The sequence below is a fragment of the Bombina bombina genome, chromosome 2 (assembly GCF_027579735.1).
Source record: "Bombina bombina isolate aBomBom1 chromosome 2, aBomBom1.pri, whole genome shotgun sequence".
Lineage (NCBI taxonomy): Eukaryota > Metazoa > Chordata > Amphibia > Anura > Bombinatoridae > Bombina > Bombina bombina.
The window spans coordinates 70,606,247-70,632,434 of NC_069500.1; the positions used below are offsets into that span (position 1 = coordinate 70,606,247).

Below are 26,188 nucleotides of genomic sequence, written 5' to 3' on the forward strand. Positions count from 1 at the left end.
AGAAACCTCTGAACCAGAAGAACCATTATCAGTATCAGAATGATGATGTTCATTTAAAAATTCATCTGAAAAAAGAGAAGTTTTAAAAGACTTTTATGTATACTAGAAGGAGAAATAACAGACATAGCCTTCTTAATGGATTTAAAAAATAAAATCTCTTATGTTATCAGGAACACTCTGAAAATTAGATGTTGACGGAACAGCAACAGGTAATGTAACAGTACTAAAGGAAATTTTATCTGCATTAATAAGTTTGACATGACATGCAATACAAATAACAGCTGGAGAAACAGATACCAAAAGTTTATAGCAGATACACTTAGCTTGGTAGCTCCAGCACTGTGCAGTGACTTTCCTGAAGTAACTTCTGACTCAGTTGCAACGTGGAACATCTTGCAATATGTAAAAGAAAAAAACAACATATAAAGCAAAATTGATCAAATTCCTTAAATGACAGTTTCAGGAATGGGAAAAAATGCCAAAGAACAAGCTTCTAGCAACCAGAAGCAATAAAAAATGAGACTTAAATAATGTGGAGACAAAAGTGACGCCCATATTTTTTCGCGCCAAATAAGACGCCCACATTATTTGGCGCCTAAATGCTTTTTGGCGCCAAAAATGACGCCACATCCGGAACGCCGACATTTTTGGCGCAAAATAACGTCAAAGAATGACGCAACTTCCGGCGACACGTATGACGCCGGAAACGGAAATAGAATTTTTGCGCCAAAAAAGTCCGCGCCAAGAATGACGCAATAAAATGAAGCATTTTCAGCCCCCGCGAGCCTAACAGCCCACAGGGAAAAAGTCAAATTTTAAGGTAAAAAATGTTAAATTAAAATGCATTATCCCAAATATGAAACTGACTGTCTGAAAAATAAGGAAAGTTGAACATTCTGAGTCAAGGCAAATAAATGTTTGAATACATATATTTAGAACTTTATAAACAAAGTGCCCAACCATAGCTAGGAGTGTCACAGAAAATAAGACTTACTTACCCCAGGACACTCATCTACATATAGCAGATAGCCAAACCAGTACTGAAACGAGAATCAGTAGAGGTAATGGTATATATAAGAGTATATCGTCGATCTGAAAAGGGAGGTAAGAGATGAATCTCTACGACCGATAACAGAGAACCTATGAAATAGACCCCTTAGAAGGAGATCACTGCATTCAAATAGGCAATACTCTCCTCACATCCCTCTGACATTCACTGCACGCTGAGAGGAAAACCGGGCTCCAACTTGCTGCGGAGCGCATATCAACGTAGAATCTAGCACAAACTTACTTCACCACCTCCATCGGAGGCAAAGTTTGTAAAAACTGAATTGTGGGTGTGGTGAGGGGTGTATTTATAGGCATTTTAAGGTTTGGGAAACTTTGCCCCTCCTGGTAGGAATGTATATCCCATACGTCACTAGCTCATGGACTCTTGCTAATTACATGAAAGAAATCTACTTTAAATGATTCTTGTAACTACTAATTATGGGTGGGTAGTCATTCCTTATCCTGTCATATCTAGGTTTATTTCTAGCCCATGGTTATATTGCAGACACTGACATTCACTACGCTCCACTGTTTATCACACACTCTCACGTATCTGGGTATCATATAGCCCAATGTTAATGGGCACTTAGCTCTAGATACTGCAGAATAATTTTGGATGCAAGGGGCACTGGCTGACATTTCTAATCGTGCCAATACATAGGTCTGTACACTTATGACAACAAATTTATTGTTTATTACCCATGCTGTGATGCTGTCTGGTGATGCACTTTAGCCCCACTATTATTAGTATATTAAGCTAACTTGCCATTGAATTTACTGCTCTGAGGATAGTTTAACAACTGGAATTATAATCCATTCTATGATGTTCTGTCTCTCTCCAAAATATATCTAACCAAGTTTCATCACTAAAAGCTAACCTAGGATTTGAGATAGAAAAGCACATCTCCGTGTATTCCCCTTGACGTGTGATATATTTTATTGCAATAAGATATCCCATGTTCTTCTCTATTTGTTCTTTCATTTACAATGTCTGTTGTTTCATAACATACATAGTTATTACTCACAGCCTATAGGACTCTATAACCTAAATAGGAGTTGGTTAATAATAAGACTCAATGGCCCTTCAGGGTGCTTATATTAGATTTAGACATAGAGATAATTATCTTTTAGGGAAAAATGATGATGAGAAGACATTTACACTACATGCTATTAACCGAGGAGCCCTTCTGTTCTTTATATATAAGTGAACACACCTGCAAGATTATTAGTTTGTTTGCTCTATATTACTTCTTTGAGACATTTGGCGCTCATGGCGCAGATATGATGCATTACGTGAATATGTATATGCTACATACCCCCTCCTCTAGATATTTGTCAAAGGTGGCACATGTACATAACTCTGCACTAATATGTCAGAATGTTATATTACCTCCTACAGTTACTCAATTATAATGGCACATGAATAATTCGCTGTTCTAGTATGTATGTGTTTTACATGGCCTGATTTAAAAGTCTATGGCTGGAGGAAGGGTCGCTAGAACTGTTGTTTATATATAGAGTTCTAGATGTTTTGCCTATATTGAGGGCTATTTCATTTCATACCCACCCATAGGATAAAAAAACCTTGCAGTTTTGTGTTTTCCTTCCCAGGGACAAGTTAGACTATACTCAGGATTTATGTCTGTCCCAATGATATATGGACTAAAATACTCCCAATGTGATACATTATTATAAATGAGTGCACAGCTATTGTTTTAGGCTTTTTGTTACCTGATAACTCTTATGCACAGATATCTGTTCAATGTTCACTTTAAAACGCAATCACACTATATGTAAAGTAACATCATTAGCTAATCCTTGCTCCCGATAACCCTAGGGGCTATATTATATACGCCAAGAATATTTCATTTATTTATAATCAGACTCCATTACACAGCAGAGGATAGATACTGCACTAGATTCCTTTCACAACGCCACCCCCTTTTGGGGGAGAACCTGATGTCCTCTTTTGGGGTATGGATTGTATGTGAGTAATGTCTACTTTCATAGTTAACCCTCAAGACTTATAATTCTACCTTCTCTAGATATGTCTATATATATCCTGGCAAAATATATCCAGTTAAAGAGTTACTGGTACTACTGAACTTAGTTTAGGGATAACTAATTCCACTCTCACATATTTTATATAAAGTATATAGCCTATGACATATTAAAATAAAGCTCATTATCTAAAGGTATCTCTATATTCATGGTCTGAACACTACTACATTTCTATCCAGGTTATTATACACACAGTGGACTCCCCTTTCCTTGCTAGCCTAATTAGGAGTTCAGTTTTTGCATACTATTGATATTTAATCCTAACATAAGTTATCATAACCCTATTGTCTACTACCCACTTTATCCCCCTATAATTATAAAACTCCCATATTACTAGAACCTTTATCTCACCCAAGTTCAAGAATTAATATGACATGTATTACATGTCCACTTATAGAATATTTAACCTATACATTTTTCCCCTACTATGCATATCCATAACTAACAATAAATGGATATTTGACCCTATTTCATGGCCCATTCAATTTTCCTCATTGGTAAGATTGAAATCCCCCCCAAGTTTCCTAAAATACTAGCATAAATATATGGCTCCGCCCTCCACCATTTCCCATCTATCTATAGCGGTGCTTACCCGCTGAATATCCCCTTCCCCCATGTTAACGCTCTTTTTGAAGCTCCTAAGGAGCTAGACTTCTGACCAACAGATAACTTTTATTTTCTACACTCCTGGTCCTTGGGGCCTAAAACCATCTTTCTAACTGGTCAGTTATACATGTTATATTATTGAGAAAATGAGGTCTCATTAGCCTTTAGTCAATGTATTATATAAGATGCCAAAATGTTTGGCTACTAATGTTTGTATCCTATTCTGTTGACAAAATGGTGTATTGTGTATTATCTATGTTCAATGCAAATACCTCAATAAAAAAATTATTAAAAAAAAAAAAAAATGTTGGTGTATGAATCACATTTAATTATGTTTTACATACACCTAGTTTAATTCTTCCACAAAGGATGCCAAGAGTACTAGGTTTAGTCATAATAATAGAAGGAAACTGGAACGTTTTTTTAAAGATAATACTCTATCCAATCCATTTAAGTTTAATTTTGACTTTCTTGTCCCTTTCAGCTATTGCATACAGATATAAAGCAACTTGCTGTAGCTTCTATTATCAATTGATCTTTGTACTCTTGATATCATTTGTTGAAAAACAGGGACGTATGCTTAGGAGCTGGCCCATTTCTGGAGCACTATATGTACATATTGCAATATGAATCCTTATAATTATTTTCAATATTTTCACAGATCCTAATTGTGAAGGTTTAAGGGGCTTGGGAACAAAAGGTGTAATAATACTGAGGACATTTTAACATGGAGCGCAGCATACCTGCGAGCAAGATGCCCCCGTGTGTATCTCTGTATAGTTATGGCGGCTCTCTTCATCCTTTGATATTTGAGTCTTTGCAGCCAACCCCGTACATTTTTTTGGATCATGATTGTTGCAGCTCGGAACTTATCTGCACGCAGTTTCTCCAAGTAGGCGACTTGTCCAGCTCGGAAAAAGATCTTGGTGCGTCCAAACTGGAACTTGTCTGGATCCTACAAAAGAAATGCACCCTAAGTCAAATGTCTCAAGTAATCTAAAGGCTGCTAACTAAATCAAGACATGGAGCAATTAGGTTTTGTTTTTGTTCTGCAAATTATAAGTAATGCAAATCCAGAGAAAATATTTATAAAATAGTTTTAGGTGAGATTTGTTTAAGTATTTTAAGTCAATTAGATCTGTGCATAAATCATATCAGAGTTGTTTAATCCAAGTGGTTTGAGTAGCAATGGTTTCCTATCCTATATTATAAAAGGCTGCGCAATAGAGACTGCAGCGTGAGACAAACATACCTGGACTTAACCCCTTAACGACCAGTGCCGATGCGCAGTAGAAACTGCGTGAGAAAAGCGTGAGGATGGCGCTGGTCATTAAGCCTCTCTCTGTCGCGATCTCGCTAAAAGTAGAGAGATAGCGCTATTTCTGCATGACCCACGAGTGGGGCGGTACAGAAATAGTCGTGCAGAGGTACCGAAGCAGAGAGGGACACTTGGTGTCACTCTCTGCATCGGGCAGCAGTGGTGCCGATCGTTGGTGGCGTTGGAGGGTCAGGAGGGAGGGTGAAGGAGGGATAGGGGGCTCCTATATAGTGGAGGGGGGATTAGAGGGTGGGCAATCAATCTGGGAGGGGAAATGGGGGTTGCTACACTACAGAAAAAAGTTTATTGCCGGTGCGACCGATGCACTGCAAAAAAAAAATGTTGAGATAGGGATAGAGATAGAGGGATAGGGATAGAGATAAAGGGATAGAGCTAGAGAGCTAGAGAGATAGAGGGATAGGGACAGAGAGATAGAGAAATAGAAGGATAGGGATAGATAGAGGGATAGGGATAGAGGGATAGAGAGATAGAGGGATAGAGAAATAGAAGGCTAGGGATAGAGGGATAGAGATATAGAGGGATAGAGGAATAGAGTAATAGGGATAGACGGATAGAGCTAGAGGGATAGGGATAGAGGGTTAGATGGATAGAGATAAAGGGATAGGGATAGAGGGATAGAGATAGAGGGATAGGGATAGAAGGATAGAGATAGAGGGATAGAGATAGAGGGATAGGGATAGAGGGATAGGGATAGAGATAGAGGGATAGGGATAGAGATAGAGGGATAGAGATAGAGGGATAGAGATAGAGGGATAGAGATAGAGATAGAGAGATAGAGATAGAGGGATAGAGATAGAGGGATAGAGATAGAGGGATAGGGATAGAGATAGAGGGATAGAGATAGGGATAGAGGGATAGGGATAGAGATAGATGGATAGAGGGATAGAGATAGAGGGATAGAGATAGAGGGATAGAGATAGAGGGATAGAAGGAATATGGATAGAGGGATAGGGATAGAAGAATATGGATAGAGGGATAGGGATATAGGGATAAAGATATAAGATTGAGGGATAGAGATAGATGGATAGAGGGATAGGGATATAAGAATATGGATATAGGGATAAATATATAAGATTGAGGGATAGAGATAGAGAGATAGAGGGATAGAGATAGAGGGATAGACGGATAGGGATATAAGAATATGGATAGAGGGATAGGGATATAGGGATAAAGATATAAGATTGAGGGATAGAGATAGAGGGATAGGGATAGAGGGATCGAGATAGAGGGATAGAGATAGAGGGATAGAGATAGAGGGATAGGAGGAGGGATAGGAGGAGGGGGGCGGGAGCGGGTGGGACTGCTGCGCTGCAAAAAAATAAATAAATGTTGAGAGCGGTAGGGAGGGGGAAGGAGGGAGGGAGGGGGATGAGGAAGAGGGGATCTGAGTGGATGGGGGTTCAGAGGGTAGGGAAAGGTTCTTGGAGGGAGAGGTGGGTAAATGAGGGAGAGGAGAGGGAGTTTGACGCATTTTGGCCCGTGTACATGGGCTTTTAACACTAAGATTTAATAACTGTCTTCCTGGCTCCAGACAAATGTTTTTGTACGCCCAAATAGCTGCACTGGTCCAATTCATAAATATCACTAATATACCTCACACAAGATCAGAAAAACTGAAATTAGACAGCAGGAATCATCAGTTTGTCATGTGGACAGTTCTTTGAACTTGGAATACAAACAAATTGAATGTTTTTTTATATTTATGTTAAACCATATGAAACGTGGGAAATCCTGTCACTTCTAATTACTCTCTAAAAGAACTTGTATTTGAAGTAGTTAGCAGTGAATGAGTTAACTCTGGCAATCTAGGAGACACACCCGTGAGGAACAACTAAACGGTAACAGAGAGAGGAGAGTAAACAATATGTTTATTTCCTATTTAAAAGTTGATTGTTGCTTTCTTTGTATTTTTGAGAAGCTTCCCTGGATAAAAGGTCTTTAAAGGGACATGAAATCCAAAAAAATTATTTCAGGATTTAGATAAAGCATACAATTGTAAACATTTTCTAATTCACTATTATCAATTTTGCTTTATTCTTTTGGTATCCTTTCTTGAAGGAGCAGCAATGCACTACTGGCAACTAGATGAACACATTAGTAAGCCAATCCCAAGAGGCATATATGTGTATACACCAATCAGCAGCTAGCTCCCAAGCATATCTAGCTATGCTTTTCAACAAAGGATACCAAAATAATAAAGCAAATTAGATAAAATAAGTAAATTGGAAAGTTGTGTAAAAATGTATGCTCTATCTGAATCATGAAATGTGGGTTACATGTCCCTTTAATTTACTTTCTGCAGTTGCAGCTTCAAGTGTATTCTAGTAGAAGGCTTGCCGGGAGGCTTTAAGGTAACACCCATTGGTTTGTGTAGGTTATTGTGCTGTTTTGCAATAAACTCTAACTGTTTAAATTCAGACCACTTGTTTCTCCCTCAGTTTATATCCTGCTACTAGGGCTGCCACCTGAGGCATGTTTTACTGGACAGTTCTGAGTTACACATGCTGCAGGGTGTGCAGGGAGGAACATGTATTGTGCCTCTGAGCATTACATGATTAAAGCTGCTGTACAGCACTATACATGTTCCTCCCTGCACACCCTGCAGATGTGTAACTCATAACTGTCCAGTAAAACATGGCTGAGGTGGCAGCCCTACCTGCTACATCATGTTTACTGTTACTTCTCATTGCTTCACATGCAGGTGCTGGTTATCAGACTACGTTACCATCCTTATCATTCACCCCCTGTCATAAGAATTATTCATGCCATGGTAAACCTCATAATTCCATTTACCTGAAGAGTGGGGAAATCTTCTCCAGCCTAACCTAGATGCAACTGCTGTTGTGCACCTTACTATTTAGAGGAAACAAAGGCTAAATGGCCTTTTTGTTGCAGTTTTTAGTCTAGTGAAAATACATGACCCAAATTAGGCACAGGCAGTGCGTTTTGGCCTTCACTTCTCTACTTGTAGACAACTTCCTATAAAAGTGCTCCTATCACTGATTGTTCTTAAAGGGACACTCAAGTAAAACATTTTAAACAACTTTCCAATTTACTTTCATTAACAAAATGTGCGCAATATGTTTACACTTTTTGAGTCACCAGCTCCTACTGAGCATGTGCAAGAATGCACAGAATAAGCATATATGTGATTGGCTGATGGCTGTCACATGATGCAGTGGGAGTGGAAATTGACATAACTTTGAAATTTGTCAGAAAAAAATACTACTTATTTTACGTTCAGACTAAGTGCTATTGCATTGTCTTTTTATCATACATTTGTTGATTATGCAAATATACTGTATTTACTGGTGCTTTAAAGGAACATGAAACATAAAAATTTTCATTCATGATTCAGATAGAGCATATCATTTTAAACAACTTTCCAATTTACTTCTTTTATCTATTTTGCTTTGTTCTCTTTCTATACTTTGTTGCACAGCACACCTAGGTAGGCTCAGGAGATGGTAACTAGCTGCACATATATGCCTCTTTTTCATGGGATTACAATGTGTTCAGCTAGCTCCCTGTAGTAAATTGCTGCTCCTTTAACAAAGGATACCAAGAGAATTAAGAAAAAATTACTATAGAAGTAAATTGGAAAGTAGTTTAAAAATATATGCTCTATCAGAATCATGAAAGAAAAAAATGTGTTTCATGTCCCTTGTCAATTTAAGTAATGCTGTGATTGTAATGTACCCTTACAAATATAATCTACCCTTATTGTACTTAGCTATGTATTGTAATGTTCCCAGTGAGTGTGTTGAATTTTGTATAGTGCTGCGGAACTGGGGCAAAATTTACAGCCCAGGTGCCAGTAGGCACCAAAATCTGAAGCACCCCCCCACACACACTCACCGTTCACCATTGTGCCGGCAACCTTAACTTTGTTACGGCTGCCGCAAGAATTGCGCATGCATGGGAGAAGCTGCATGTGCAGTGCTGTTATCTCACTACCGGTGGCCATCTTAGTTAAGGTTGCTGGCTGACCGGTATTTATAATAGGCAGAGATAGCAGTCCCTGTAGGCACATGTCTAGTCTGCCTTATTATAAATCTGGCCCTGTGCTGTAGTTGTTGGCGCTTTATAAGTTACAATAATAATGCCACTTTTTTATCTGCTCCTGAAAAGACTGCAGTCAAAAGATTATGGTGGACAAAAAGATTAATAGAAACCCTCTGCTACATACAGTGCAGCACAAAAATACAACACGTGGGCCAAAATGTCAAATTATACCATGTAATCTATATCAAAGCCTTGTTTCCTTCAGAGGGGAAATGCTTGTTGTTTTGGGAATAGACTATCCTTTTTGTAGATTTCACATCCAAACTAAAGAAAATGAAACCTGAGTAAGAGCCGTCACATACAAAGTGTTATTCCATATGTTTAGTCTTGTTTCCACTCACCTTAACGAGGTTCTCCAGTACGGTTTTACAGATAAGCTTTTTGTCGTTTTGAGAAAGATCTTTCTTTCGCATCAGAACTCTATAACGGTTAAAGAAATCATGGTATGTCCACCTAAAAGAACAAAAGAGTAAAAAACTATTTTAGTGGTCAGTTTTACGTTATAATTCTGGAACTGGAAAAAGAAATATAATTTTGAGTTTGAAAGAATGATGACAGGTTGGTTACTAGTGATTCATTTCTTTTTTTTGTGCCAAAAGCTAATAAATATTATTTCCATTTGGGGACTAATTTTGTTTAAATTGTATTATTGATTTGAATTAAAGGGATACGAAAGTAAAAATCTAAACTTTTATGGGTCAAATAGCGCATGCTTGTGAATTTACTTCTGTTATCAGATTTACTCCATTCTCTTTGTAGACTTTGTTGAGAATCATACCTAGGTAGGTTTAGGAAGTGCAATGCACTGGTGGGAGCTAGCTGGTGATTGGTGACTATACACATTTGCCCTTTTGTCATTGACTCACTACATGTTTTCAGCTAGGTCCTAGTAGAGCACTGCTGCTCTGGAGCTGCAGGGGTTAAACACATTTATATGCATGCAATAGTGCAATAATAACATGTTCTAACACAGAGTATTTTCTTTTGTACTTTCGTATGTGAAACCATTAAACAATATGTATATTGGTGTGATGGGCGTACTGGGCATAATTACTCAATCACTATATTGTCACTTTCAATATTTGACAAGTATTATTTCTTACAATATTTACATTTGTTTGCAAAGCTTCCAAGATGGAGACTACGGTTTTCTATTAATACATACATATATATATATATATATATATATAAAATTATATATAGGCATATATATATATATGTATATATATATATATATATATATATATATATATATATATATATATATATATATATAAATATATATAAGAATATATATGTGAAATATTTACAGTAAATACATAGTTAAAACATTTATTAAAAATGAATATTGCATAAAATTTGCTTTTATATGTTTTCATCTACTTAAAGGGACAGTCTACACCAGAATTTTTATTGTTTTAAAAGATAGATAATCCCTTTATTACCCATTCCCTAGTTTTGCATAACCAACACAGTTATATAAATATGCTTTTACCTCTGTGATTATTTTGTATCTAAGCCTCTGCAAACTGCCCCCTTATTTTAGTTCTTTTGACAGACATGCATTTTAGCCAATCAGTGCTGGCTCATAGGAACTCCACATGCGTGAGCACAGTATTATCTATATGACACACATGAACTAACACCCTCTAGTGGTGAAAAACTGTCAAAATGCCCTGAGAGAAGAGGCGGCCTTCAAGGGATTAGAAATTAGCATTAAAAACATCCTAGGTTTAGCTTTCTACTAAGAATACCAAGAGAACAAAGCAAAATTGGTGATAAAAGTAAATTGGAAAATTGTTTAAAATTACATGTCCCATCTGAATCATGAAAGTTTATTTTGGACTAGACTGTCCCTTTAATGTCAAAAGGCTCCAATGCACTTATATATATTTGTCTATATATGTATACAAATGTGTAAATACACACGCACACATATATATATATATATATATATATATATATACACATACATACACACACACACATTTTTAGACATGTATATATATATATATATATATATATATATATATACATATATATATGTATCTCTATGTTAAAGTCCTTTGAGCCCTGACATCTAATTTTTTGAGCCCTTATAACCTTTTTGTGCAATATTTTATTTGTAATAATTTTCAATAGATAGTGTTATTATAAGTGTAACTATACTTTGTAATGTATTTTGTGACACTTTTTAGTTTTGCAAAAAAGTTAACCAGAGCTCTGACGTCATCATTCTAGCGTAAATCACGATTACACTCACGCATTTACTTTTAACTTGTAATACGAGCTCAATTTAACTTGCGTGCAAACAAACCCAAATAAACTATTTTGATTGTGTGCAAACGATAGCTCTCCACTCGTAATCTGGCCCACTGTCATTTATTCATTTGGACTTAGTGCGCATAAAGAAGCATTTCCTATTAAAATCCAGTCACTAGGCCTGTGATCTTGTTTAAACATCTTCTATGAAGATAGCATGTTGTGAGGGAGCGGGTTGACGCTTTACAGTTTCAGTACTGTTAAAATTCAGTATAAGTAGATAAAATAAGTCCACATATTAGAAACATGTAGTCTTCATCTTGTGTAGTCTTCATCTGATCACACCCAAATGGAAAAGGTACAATTTTACTTCTATTATCAAATTTGTTTTGTTGCCATAGTATTCTGTGTTTAAGAGATACCTAGGTAAGTGTATGCACATTACTGAAAATTAAGAACATTTGTCACCTAAGCATATATTTTGCGAATAGAAGCAAATAATATAGGTGAAGTTTTAAATAAAAAAAAATTATTGCAACATAGCAACTCAAAAATTGCAGAATTCATAAATATTTGTACGCTCCCTCATCCCATCTGCGAGTTGCAATCTCAGCTCCATTATAATCAATAGAGCTCTATCTCGAAAACCATTCACTTTTCAACTCATAGAACATGTTCCATTTTTAATGATACTGGCATTACAAAAATGCTTTCAAAACCTTAAGATACATGTATTACATTAGTTTCGGTAAACTATACAGCTGATTGGTTTATGGCAGCAGTCGACAACCAGTGGTCCGTGGACCACTGGTGGTCCGCGAGAAGATGTTGGTGGTCCGTGACACCATCAAGCAGGAATTAATCTCCTCTGATGGTGTAACCCCTGTCACGCCACAACTCCCTACAGTGCCTGGCTGGACATCAATGAAAACCAATGTAGGAGGAGTTAAATTACAATCTCCCTATGCACGTTGTGTAGTTTTCAATAATTCTCAACTGGGGAGGTAACTTGGAAATTTTGAGGTGATTTTAAACATAATTCTTTTTTCCCCACTTTCTACCTCTCTGTTTCCAGCTCAAAAAATTTATGTTAGTGTTCCACGAGATTCAAAATGGTGTGTTTAGTGGTCCCTGAGGTCCGAAAGGTTAGCGACCCCTGGTTTATGGTAAGTGAGGATTGTGTCAGAGTGTTAATAACAAATCAGATATTGGAAAGAATGCATCGTCTTTCCTCACAAAACCAAACCTTTATCAATGCTGCAGATGGGTCAAAAATAAAAGCTACATGACAACATTTCAAGCCATAGAAAGACCTGTAGTGAACGTTTCAAGCCATAGAAAGACCTGTAGTCAATGTTTTAAACCATATAAAGACCCGTAGTCAATGTTTCAAGCCATAGAAAGACATGTAGTCAACGTTTCAAGCCATAGAAAGACCCGTAGTCAACGTTTTAAGCCATAGAAAGACCCGTAGTCAACATTTCAATCCATAGAAAGACCCGTAGTCAACATTTTAAGCCTTAGAAAGACCCGTAGTCAACTTTTTAAGCCATAGAAAGCCCTGTAGTCAACGTTTCAAGCCACAGAAAGACCCGTAGTCACATTTCAAGCCATAGAAAGACCTGTAGTCACATTTCAAGCCATAGAAAGACATGTAGTCAATATTTCAAGCCATAGAAAGACCCATAGTCAATGTTTCAAGCCATAGAAAGACCTGTAGTCAACGTTTTAAGCCAAAGACAAAACCTACATAGCTAGTGGAGTCTACTGGCATAATGTGTTTACTTTTTAATGTTTACTTTTCTTTAACGCTATCATCAACTAAAAGTGACATTTAACAGAAAATTAATTTGCCCATAAAATGTTGATTGTGCTTAGGAAAACAACTTTACAATGCACTATTATTTATTTTGCCTGCTTTTCCTGTCATTTAACTCTATAAACTGCATTTTGTTTACACCCTCCCCCCATAGTGTAGTGTGTATTCCATGGAATTCAAAACCATGACTGTACTATGTGCTGCAATTGCTTGATCAGTGCAGGAGCTCATTTATATTTGTTCCTAATTGGCCATATCAAAGGTGATAGGATAAACAATGCACAAGGCTTTACAAAGGGTGTGTCCTAGGATTGCAAAAGAACAATTTTACATTCCTTAAAAGACTTTATTTTGTAAGATCTTTTGCCGTATAGGATGCATTTTTGATACATATACAGTATATAAATAACTTTATAGGGGCATGAAACCCACTCATTTTCTTTCATGATACAGATAGAATATGTGAACAACTTTCCAATTTACTTCTATTATCTAATTTGTTTCCTTCTCGTTTCATCATATATATCTAGATATCTAGATAGGCTCAACAGCAGCAATGCATTAATGGGCGCTATCACTGATTGGTGGCTGCACATTAATGCCTCTTTTTATTGGTTTAACAAATGTGTTAAACCAGTAGTGCATAGCTGCTCATTCAACAAAGGATACAGTGAGAATGAAGCAAAATTGATAATAGAAGTTAAATGGAAAACTGTTTAAAATCACAGTCTACTGATCATTTTGGGTTTTATGTCCCTTAATATTGATGCAATAGACAAGCATACCTGGATGGATAACCTGCAGCGCTAATTCGGATCGTCTCTAGAACACCACATGCTCTCAGCTGCTGTACGGCTCTCTTTGGGTCAAAGCTGCAATTACATGTTAAATAAATCAAACAACAATAAACAGACAATTAGACCAATAAAACATTAAATTGATACGTTTATGTATAATTCCGTTTTCACCAGATTGAGAATTATTGATTGGGTACGAATGATTCACCATTAGATTGAACGCTTTGTTTTCAAAATGTTACATTAGATTTCTGATTCTATAATTAATTGATATTACATTTGATAAATTAGGAGACATAAAAAGTACATCTAATAATGCATTTATTTTTCAGCTTGATCTATAGTTTACACCTGTGAAAACAAACTAAAACACTAGTTGAAAAAAGTTGCCCATTTGCCTTAATAAATTTAAAAAAATGGTAACTTGATTTCTCCATAAATCAAGGCCTTGGGTTTCCAGCGCTAATATGAGTGTTATTTTTTTGCCAACAATTCGTCTCTTCATTTTCCAGCAACAAACATATTAATAAAGAATATTCATATTTTTGTTGCTTTTTTTAAAGTTCTTAAAAGGACATCAAATCCTAATTTTTCCTTTTATGGTTCAGATAGAGCATACAATTTTTTAATTGATTCACATTATCATATTTACTTTGGTCGCATGATATTCTTTGTTGAAGAGCATACCTAGGTAAGCAGTCTGCATAATTCTGTATGGCACTATATGGCAGTTTTGCAAGAACAGTTATGTAATATGTAAACACTGCTGCCATCTAGTGCTGAAAATATATAATGCTGTTAAAAGCATTTTTTTACAAAACTGCTTCCATATAGTTCTCTTGATACAGGCATCCTACCTAGGTATGCTTTAATTATCAAGCATTAGAAGCTACTTTGGAACCCTAGTGGGCTGCTTTTCAACAAAAGATACTAAGAGAAAATTTGATAATGGAAGTAAATTAGAAAGTTGTTTAAAATTGCATGTTATATCTGAATTTTGGATTTCATGTAATTGCCGTACGTACATATACGTGGCTACAGCTTTAATAATGTTTTTTTGTTTTTTCTGATGTTTATACACACTGTGCTGGGGTTTGAGTGTCACTCAAATTCACAGTGAGTATGCATCATTTAGGTTCTTAGTTATCTCCAAGTATGAAACCTGGTATGTTCTGGAATTTACAATCTAGAATTAAAGTACCATGCTCAGAGATAAAATAATGTGTTCTGGATGTGCCAATGTAGTATTAATTCAGGATATACTTTGTTGAACACTAGGCCTACCTAGGGCTTCAGGGGCGTGCATGTCTTTAGAGCCAGAATTGTTTGCAACAATGTTTGAAGCAATGTTATACATAGCTGAAAACACTACTTCTATACACTAAAGGCACATGCACGCTCCTATGAGCCTGCATAGGTTTATTCTTCAACAAAAGACATTAGAGAACAAAGCAAATATACTGTAGCAATAGAAAAGGTGTTTCTTTTCATTATACTTTATCTAAACCCTGAAACTTTATTTTGACTTTACGGTTCTTTTAAAGTACAGTGCTCAGATATAGATTTTTTTTAAATCATTTTATACTGACAATTAACCAATAACATAAAGTAGTATTTCCAGTATGTACTAGCAATGCCCAACCCGCGTATTAGAGTCAGTGCAACAAAATTGAATTCTCACTGCTCGCATAAAGAGACATTTCTGCATTTCACTAGAGGATCAGATAAACTATTATTATCTGCAGCTATTGAACAAATTGATCATAAAATCTGCTATTTCTATGTAACAAACTATAATTATCGGTGAAATTGTGTTACCGTTCCTGAAGAAAGTCTTGATGACTAAAATGCTTTCCAACAGCTAATGGGAACAAATGTGCAGAGAATTCCCCAGACACTAAACCCAGATATCCGACTCCGCTGCAAACAATGAGTTGAGTGTATCGCTGTGCTTCTTGTTACACCGCACATCGCTCAGGTACTTCAACCAAGTGCTTTTAGTGAGGAGTCTATTTATGCTTAAAGGGACACTGCACAGCATGTTCTGCTGTCATATGAAAATATCTAAACATGTTTTATTAACATAACTGTCAGTAATACAGCACTATCAGTTGTGCACACGAAGCCCACAATTTTTCCTTCATGATTCAGATAGAGAATACAATTTTATTTCTAATTTACTTCAATTATCTTCGTTCTCTTGGTATCACTTGTTGAAATGTTTTGCAAGAATGCTATATATTTGCAAGAGCACTAGATTGGCAGCACTATTTCCTGTCATGTAGTGCTCCAAAAGTATCTCTTCATCAAAGAATAGCCGGGAAACAAAGAGAATTTGATAACAGAAGGGGAAACTTTAAAAAAAAAAAAAAAAAAAATATGTTCTGTCTGAATCACAAAATAACAATTTGGGTTTCATATCCCTTTAAATACTGCAGCCAATAAAAATCAGTTTAGTCTGCTTTCAGGGTATAGAATCTTACAATTCCCTCTGTTTTGTAAACGTTGTTCTATCAAGGAAATTCCTGTTTTGTGCATTGTGACACAATTTCACCTTATAGCCGATAGGGGTCTTTAGAGTTTGGGTTAATGTTCTTTGTGCCAGAACTGGACATTGTGCTGCTACAAACTACTTTGTCTGCATTGGCACAATGTGCGCAGCTTAACAGGCACAACAACATGACGCAATTACTTGTAAAAATGGAAGTGGTTTGGATTAAGAGTGAGCAATAACAACACTCCACACCCACTGCATTTTGTGCTCCACTTGTATTTCGGTCCATAGTTTGCAAAGAATTCTTGTTTGTTATTAGACCAGACGTCCTCCTCAAGGTTCTCAGCCACAATCTATCACAAGCTCTAAATGTAGGTGCTGGACGGTTTATCCTCCTTCACAGTGATTGATGGATTAACCTTTCCAGCAGTTCTGGTACTAACTAATACATTAGTGGAGTTTTGTTCAAAGCTGCAGTAAAGCCTGGGGACCTCATGTCTGATTGGTTGTGTCAATGGTGAAATGAAATCTGGGGCTTTTAAAACATGAAGATTGGAAGACTATATGAGCTATTCAAGAAATCTGCCATTAACTGGTTTGTTCCCAATAGCAACATAGGAACTTACAAAATCCTAACTACTCATGTAATAAATGCCATTTTTGTCTGTACAACTCTTACCTAAACTAAATTTTAGTTTGTTTGATTAAACTGCAGGTCTGCAGGACGTAAATGTTTATAGTTGGGGGGAGGGGGTGTTATGCATAATTTCAATAAATATTTTATTGTTTCCATAAAATATGATTTATCCAGGACTATTTTGTTACAAATTTAAATGAGATTTAAAGGGATAGTCTAGTCAAAATTAAACTTTCATGATTCAGATAGAGCAGGCAATTTTAAGCAACTTTCTAATTTACTCCTATTATCATTTCTCTTCGTTCTCTTGGTATCTTTATTTGAATGTAAGCTTAGGAGCCAGTCCATTTTTGGTTCAGCACCAGGGTAGCGCTTGGTTATTGGTGGCTACATTTAGACACCAATCAGGAAGCTCTACCCAGGTGCTGAACCAAAGATGGGCTGGCTTATAAGCTTACATTCCTGCTTTTTCAAATAAAGATACCAAGCGAACGAAGATAAATTGATAATAGGAGTAAATTAGAAAGTTGCTTAAAATTGCATGCTCTAGCTAAATCGCGAAAGTTTAATTTTGACTAGACTATCCCTTTAACGATACCAATTTTTTTATTTAAAGACATCATTTATTTGTTTTAAACGATTTTTAAATCATATTTTTTTTTGTGAGCCCTATTATAATGTATATATTCCTTTCACTTATATAAAACCAGGGATCACCCCTTTTTTAGAGACACTGTTATCAAGGTAAAAACTGCCAGTAGACAGTGGCTTCTTAGTACTGACAAACTTTCTTACAGAATCTCACACTTTGGATAATTGGGCCATAACTGTACTACATATTAGTATTGAGTATTTATCTGTGCTAAGCCAGAGAAATAAGTAATGTTCTGTTATGATACTATATTTTCTCTGTAACATGACAGATAGTAAAATGAATTTAATGGGAGGACATATCTGACAGTTAAGGAGCAGCTGCTTGTATATAATCTCTGTAATATATAAAGTTGGTCTAATGCGGTGTCGGGTTAGCATGAGCGATACATTTTAGGCACCACCCATTAAAGTCTATGCGCAGAAGAATTTAGCGAGTTTGGTATATCCGAATTACTGAAGTTAGCGTGCAGCTGCCCGTGCTAAAAGCTTACTTCTAGCAGTGTTTGCGTCTAATTGAAAGTGATAAATAGCACGCCACTTGTAATCTGTCCTTAATCGTTTAAGGATGTGCAGAAAGGGAACTTTACGTAATACTTGTATTTGTTTTGCCTCCTTATTATGTCATTTAACTCTGACAATTATGGGGTTTCAAGTTCTGAGGATTGGAAGTGCACAAGATTAACTCATACATATTGGCCTCAAAATAGGTTATCAGATAATGAACTGCAAAACTAGGCATGGTTTTACAACTATATTTCTAATAGACATGGGCTGGTATTGTTATTGTGTTGTTTCATGGATAACAATCCTAAAAAGCTCAAAATCTTTACCCCCCCCCCCCCCCAAAAAAAAAGAAAAATTAAAAAAATTGTATCTGCCTCATTAATCTCCTAATTTTGTCATCATAAAATCAAATGTGCACAACTAATGAAAAAGTGCCAATTTCCAGAGTTTAGAAATTATATCAAAGGTTGAAGGGCCTTTAAGTTATTGATCCCTTTTAATAGTGTGTAGTGATACTAATAGGTGACGTCTGTGTATTTAACCTGTTGTGCTTCAAAACCATAGAGATGTGTGTGTATGTCTCTTCATGGGCATTATGGGTATGGTGGGCTTGAGTGTTTATTGGATTATTGATAAAGCTCATTTTTATAAGCGTAAACATGCTAATTATTTTGAACTTTCATTGATTGAGCAGATAGTTCTTGTATCTGGTGAAGTTGCCTCCTAATGTCATCCAATATGGAGGCTGGGGGAGGAGTGGGGGGTAAAGCTCAACACCAATGTTACATTTGAAAACTTTTTGGGACTCTCTGTAATAAATTCAAAAGTGTTGTCCTGGGTTTGGCAAGTCATTTTAGCTGTGGGAAAAATAGCTTAGTAAATTTTTAAGGGACACTAAAGTCAAAATGTAACTTTCATTATTCAGATAGAGCACACAATTTTAAACCACATTCAAATTAACTTCTATTATCTATATGTGCACAATCTTTTTATATGCACCCTTTCTGAAGCACCAGTTCTTACTGAGCATGTGCAAGAATTCACAGAATATACGTATTTGCATTTTGTGATTGGCCGATGGCTGTCCCATGATGCAGGGGGAGAGACAATAGAACTATATCTCCAACTCATTTGAAATTCAAACTAAGTGATTTGCACTGTCTTTTCTTTTGTTATGCATTTACTGATTATGCTATTCTACCGTGTTTAGTAGTCTTTGTTATCACCATATGGGAATAACACATTAACCACCAAAAAGATAATGATAAAAGGTGCTTATAATAAAAAATGAAAACTGCCGATTGTGATTTTATCAATATCCAAAAGGGTTCACTTACAGCGAATAACAAGTTGGTAATCACCAAACCTCTTTGCTTGGGCTTAAACACATAGATTTGTTAGTGTTAAAATCACATTCTCTAACAAATTAGAGCATGTCATTTGTCTATGATAATGGCCCTTTAAGGGACATTCTAATGTTAAATTCAAATGCTCTGTTTTTTAAAAGAGCATTTTATTGTATCTTTGCATGGAGGGTATGGTTATTAGGGGCTTAATAGAAGAGGGAATTTTGTTTTAGGGGTTAATAGTAGTTGTGGGGGTTTAGTGTAAGGTTGTAACAGGGATCTGGCAGTTTAGGGGTTAATAGCTGTTGGGTGGATTCAGTAGTTGGGGGCTTTTAAGTGATGGGGTTTGACAGGTTAGGGGTTAATTTAAGTTAGGGAGTTTAGAGGTTATAGTGATCGTGGGGGTTAATAGTCGTTAGTTTGGGTTAATGTTCTTTGTGCCAGAACTGGACATTGTGCTGCTACAAACTACTTTGTCTGCATTGGCACAATGTGCGCAGCATAACAGGCACAACAACATGACGCAGTTACTTGTAAAAATGGAAGTGGTTTGGATTAAGAGTGAGCAATAACAACACTCCACACCCACTGCATTTTGTGCTCCACTTGTATTTCGGCCCATAGTTTGCAAAGAATTCTTGTTTGTTATTAGACCAGACGTCCTCCTCAAGGTTCTCAGCCACAATCTATCACAAGCTCTAAATGTAGGTTTATCCTCCTTCACAGTGATTGATGGATTAACCTTTCCAGCAGTTCTGGTACTAACTAATACATTAGTGGAGTTTTGTTCAAAGCTGCAGTAAAGCCTGGGGACCTCATGTCTGATTGGTTGTGTCAATGGTGAAATGAAATCTGGGGCTTTTAAAACATGAAGATTGGAAGACTACATGAGCTATTCAAGTAATCTGCCATTAACTGGTTTGTTCCCAATAGCAACATAGGAACTTACAAAATACTAACTACTCATGTAATAAATGCTGTTTTGTCTGTACAACTCTTACCTAAACGCAAGCTTTTCATCATTCGGTTTTATGCACCGCACGTAATGTGGCGTTGTGGCGTTCAAAGTTTCCATTAACAAGTGCAGAGAGTTACGGAACTGAAACACAGAAGACAAAAAGAGAACCGATAATTGCTTTTTGTTACTTAAAAGTTCAAACAATGACTGAATTTTGGACAGGGATGTGTGAAATGTCAAAAAACACATTTTAGCAAACTGTAAAACACTGCAGGAGATTTTCTGTTTTGTAGAACTGTTTAATAATTACCTGTTTCTGTTCTAAAACAAATTGTACTGTTTTCTTAAAGGCACACTGTCCCCTTAAAGGGACATTCCTATCTAAATTAAAATGCACATAGATTAATTAAATCTTTGAATAGAAACATATTTGCACTATAAATGTATTGGCAAAAATGCTTCTAGTAAAATGTATTGCTGTTTTAGTGTTAACACGTGCATGTGAGGCATAGCTAGATATTCTCAGTGCATTTTAAATACTGTAGCTGCTCAGAGCACTAGTGGGGCTTCTATAATGTCACCAATTAATAAATTGAGTCCTTACCAGATAGTACAAGCACGTTAGGTTCTCTGAGCCAGTGCTGTGTTTAAAATGCTGGTGCACGGTGCATACTTAAATACACTTTTGAAACCGCTATAACTTTTATTAGAAGCATTTTTGCTAATATATGTATATAACAAAAATGTTTTTATTCAAAACTGAAATGCCTTCTTGTGAATTCCAATTTTGGCTGGAATGTCCCTTTAATGTGTTCCAAATGACTTGTTATACCTACTGGGGAGCATTACATATGTATGGGAAATTGTTACTTTATGTTTATTTCTGTATTCAAAATAGCTGTTTTTTCTTATTACAACTCTCATCTAAGAGATGTCTATAACAACGGGCTGAGCCTGCAAGTATTTAAGTATAAGTAGCTATTTCAAACAATAAATAAAGGTAAAACAGTTATTTGCCAAACAATTAAATACCCTCCAGCAGGCAAAATAGACCATTGGAAACACATTAAAGAGGAGAAAATGATAGAGTTAAATGTCCCTTTAAATCATGTTTACTAGAGTCTTCCGCATATAACACTATGTGCTAATAAAGATTTCTTACTCTTCATTTAGCCCAGGAGAGAACTTCCATGATAGTCTCATTACAGCTTAGAACTACTATAAAAACCAAAACTTTATGGTTTAACCCATTGGCAGCCAAAAAGGTCTGCAATACATTGCCCAGCCTGTAAGAAACATTACTTTTTTTGTTATACGTGTAAACCTTAGAATGCCATGACCGTTAAAATTAAACTGTCATAGATCAGACAGAGCATTTTAATTTTAGACTTTTCAATTTACTTCAATTACAAATTTATTTGGTTCTGCGTTAATCCTTTTTTGAAAAGCATATGCACATATCCTCAGCAGCAGCAGAAACGCATTACTGGGAGCTAGCTTGTGATTGGTGGCTACACATAGTTGTCCCTTGTCATTGGCTTACCAGATGTATTCAGCTAGCTCACAGTAGGGCACTACTGCTCTGGAGCTGCCATTAACTATGAGTTTAACCCCTTTGTAGGGGTTAAACCCATAAGGGCCAGATTGGAGCACAAAATGTAAATATTTATGTATATGAATTGAATATATACATATATATTTATGTGTTTATGTGTGTATATACACATATTAACACATAAATATATATGTATATATATATATATATATATATATATATATATATTTTTTTTTTTTACAGGGAACACACAGTTCCCCATAGACCACAATGTAAAGGCACTTTTCAGTGCTTTTTTTTTTTCTAACACCCCACACCCACCAACTTTAACCCCCAAAAACTGCTTTGTGGTGTTTTTAAAAAAAAATAAAAAAAAAAATGCTACATTTTGTGTTTTTTTAAAAAGGGACCTCACGTATTTTTTTGGGGGGTAAATGGGGACATTTAAAAAATTAACCAGAGGTAATTGAGTGCTTACCACGAGCTCAGGGTAGCAATAAGCAGCCACTTTTAATGATAAATTAGAGCTCCACTTGTAATCTAGCCCATACTTAGATGCAAGCAGTAGCACAATATTAAAACATTTTCGTTTTGCTTGACTGCAGTTGAGACGGTTACAACAAGTGAGCTACTGAATCTGGCTTGTGGTCCTAGACAACTCCTGAGGAGGGTGAATTATTTGCTCTGCAGTTTCAATAAATTTGCCCCTGCCAGTTCCACTGGATACAGCTGGATTAGTCCAAGTGTTTCTTATGAACTGTAAAGCGAAGGGATTGGCGTCTCTAAAAGGTTTTGGGCATTTGAAAGTGCAGGCACTTATCTTTCAAATGTTGGGTCTTGGGTGTATCTAGCCCTTAAGGTAGCTGAGGTCCGAGGGTCTTAATTATTTCTCCACCCCCCTTTCAGCTCCCTTAAAGGGACACTGAACCCAAATCTTTTCTTTTGTGATTCAGATAGAGCATGCAATTTTAATCAACTTTCTAATTTACTCCTTTTATCAAATTTTCATCATTCTCTTGGTATGTTTATTTGAAAAGCAAGAATGTTAGTTTAGATGCAGGACCATTATTGTTGAACAACCTGGGTTGTCCTTGCTGATTGGACAGCACCAATAAACAAGTGCTGTCTATGGTTCTGAACCCAAAAAATTGCTGGCTCCTTAGCTTAGATGCCTTCTTTTTCAAATAAACATAGAAATAGAACAAAAAAAATTGATAATAGGAGTAAATTAGAAAGTTGCTTCAAATTGCATGCTCTATGTGAATCAGGAAAGAAAAAAAACATAATTTATGCTTACCTGATAAATCTATTTCTCTTGTATTGTATCTAGTCCACGGATCATCCATTACTTGTGGGATATTCTCCTTCCCAACAGGAAGTTGCAAGAGGATCACCCACAGCAGAGCTGCTATATAGCTCCTCCCCTAACTGTCATATCCAGTCATTCGACCGAAAACAAACAGAGAAAGGAGAAACCATAGGGTGCAGTGGTGACTGTAGTTTAATTAAAATTTAGACCTGCCTTAAAAGGACAGGGCGGGCCGTGGACTGGATACACTACAAGAGAAATAAATTTATCAGGTAAGCATAAATTATGTTTTCTCTTGTTAAGTGTATCCAGTCCACGGATCATCCATTACTTGTGGGATACCAATACCAAAGATAAAGTACACGGATGATGGGAGGGACAAGGCAGGATTAAGAGGAAGGAACCACTGCCTGAAGAACCTTTCTCCCAAACACAGCCTCCGAAGAAGCAAAAGTATCAAATTTGTAAAATTTTGAAAAATTGTGAAGCGAAGACCAAGTCGCAGCCTTGCAAATCTGTTCAACAGAGGCCTCATTTTTGAAGGCCCAGGTGGAAGCCACAGCTCTAGTAGAATGAGCTGTAATCCTTTCAGGGGGCTGCTGTCCAGCAGTCTCATAGGCTAGGCGTATTACGCTGCGAAGCCAAAAGGAAAGAGAGGTTGCCGAAGCTTTTTGACCTCTCCTCTGTCCAGAGTAAACGACAAACAGGGAAGATGTTTGACGAAAATCCTTAGTAGCTTGTAAGTAAAACTTCAAGGCACGGACTACGTCCAGATTATGTAAAAGACGTTCCTTCTTTGAAGAAGGATTAGGGCACAACAATGGAACAACAATCTCTTGATTGATATTCTTGTTAGAAACCACCTTAGGTAAAAACCCAGGTTTGGTACGCAGAACTACCTTATCTGCATGAAAAATCAGATAAGGAGAATGACATTGTAAGGCAGATAGCTCAGAGACTCTCCGAGCCGAGGAAATAGCCATCAAAAACACAACTTTCCAAGATAAAAGTTTAATATCAATGGAATGAAGGGGTTCAAACGGAACTCCTTGAAGAACCTTAAGAACCAAGTTTAAGCTCAACGGGGGAGCAACAGGTTTAAACACAAGCTTAATTCTAACCAAAGCCTGGCAAAATGCCTGGACGTCTGGAACCTCTGCCAGACGCTTGTGCAAAAGAATAGACAGAGCAGAAATCTGTCCCTTTAAGGAACTAGCTGATAATACTTTGTCCAAGCCCTCTTGGAGAAAAGACAATATTCTAGGAATCCTAACCTTACTCCATGAGTAATTCTTGGATTCACACCAATAAAGATATTTACTCCATATCTTGTGGTAGATTTTCCTGGTAACAGGCTTTCGTGCCTGTATTAAAGTATCAATGACTGACTCGGAGAAGCCACGCTTTGATAGAATCAAGCGTTCAATCTCCATGCAGTCAGTCTCAGAGAAATTAGATTTGGATGATTGAAAGGACCTTGTATCAGAAGGTCCTGTCTTAGAGGCAGAGTCCATGGTGGAAAGGATGACATGTCCACTAGGTCTGCATACCAAGTCCTGCGTGGCCACGCAGGTGCTATCAGAATCACAGATGCTCTCTCCCGTTTGATTTTGGCAATCAGTCGAGGGAGCAGAGGAAACAGTGGAAACACATAAGCCAGGTTGAAGAACCAAGGCGCTGCTAGAGCATCTATCAGCGTCGCTTCTGGGTCCCTGGACCTGGATCCGTAACAAGGAAGCTTGGCGTTCTGGCGAGACGCCATGAGATCCAACTCTGGTTTGCCCCAACGATGAATCAACTGAGCAAACACCTCCGGATGGAGTTCCCACTGCCCCGGATGGAAAGTCTGACGACTTAGAAAATCCGCCTCCCAGTTCTCCACGCCTGGGATATGGATTGCTGACAGGTGGCAAGAGTGGTACTCTGCCCAGCGAATTATTTTTGAGACTTCTAACATCGCTAGGGAACTCCTGGTTCCCCCTTGATGGTTGATGTAAGCCACAGTCGTGATGTTGTCTGACTGAAATCTGATGAACCTCAGTGTTGCTAACTGAGGCCAAGCCAGAAGAGCATTGAATATCGCTCTTAACTCCAGAATATTTATTGGAAGGAGTTTCTCCTCCTGAGTCCACGATCCCTGTGCCTTCAGGGAATTCCAGACTGCACCCCAACCTAGAAGGCTGGTATCTGTTGTTACAATTGTCCAATCTGGCCTGCGAAAGGTCATACCCTTGGACAGGTGTACCCGAGACAACCACCAGAGAAGAGAATCTCTGGTCTCTTGATCCAGATTTAGCAGAGGGGACAAATCTGTGTAATCCCCATTCTACTGACTCAGCATGCATAATTGCAGCAGTCTGAGATGAAGGCGCGCAAATGGCACTATGTCCATTGCCGCTACCATTAAGCCGATTACCTCCATACACTGAGCTACCGGAATGGAGTGAAGAACACGGCAAGCATTTAGAAGTTTTGATAACCTGGACTCCGTCAGGTAAATTTTCATTTCTACAGAATCTATAAGAGTCCCTAAGAAGGAGACTCTTGTGAGTGGGGATAGAGAACTCTTTTCCTCGTTCACTTTCCACCCGTGCGACCTCAGAAATGCCAGAACTATCTCTGTATGAGACTTGACAACTTGAAAGCTTGACGCCTGTATCAGGATATCGTCTAGATACGGAGCCACCGCTATGCCTCGCGGTCTTAGAACCGCCAGAAGTGAGCCCAGAACC

The 26,188-nt window shown here is 37.1% G+C and overlaps 1 protein-coding gene across 1 annotated transcript in view; it reads right to left on the bottom strand.

The window, feature by feature from the left end:
* The window catches only part of MYO5B (myosin VB), a 575,225-nt gene that overhangs the window by 145,168 nt on the left and 403,869 nt on the right, over positions 1-26,188 (bottom strand). The window contains exons 16-19 of the mRNA XM_053701104.1: positions 20,636-20,733; positions 13,988-14,074; positions 9,463-9,574; positions 4,461-4,672 (exon numbers count right to left, since the gene is read on the bottom strand). Coding sequence (XP_053557079.1) covers positions 4,461-4,672; positions 9,463-9,574; positions 13,988-14,074; positions 20,636-20,733 — 509 coding nt within the window. The remainder of the gene's footprint in view (positions 1-4,460; positions 4,673-9,462; positions 9,575-13,987; positions 14,075-20,635; positions 20,734-26,188) is intronic.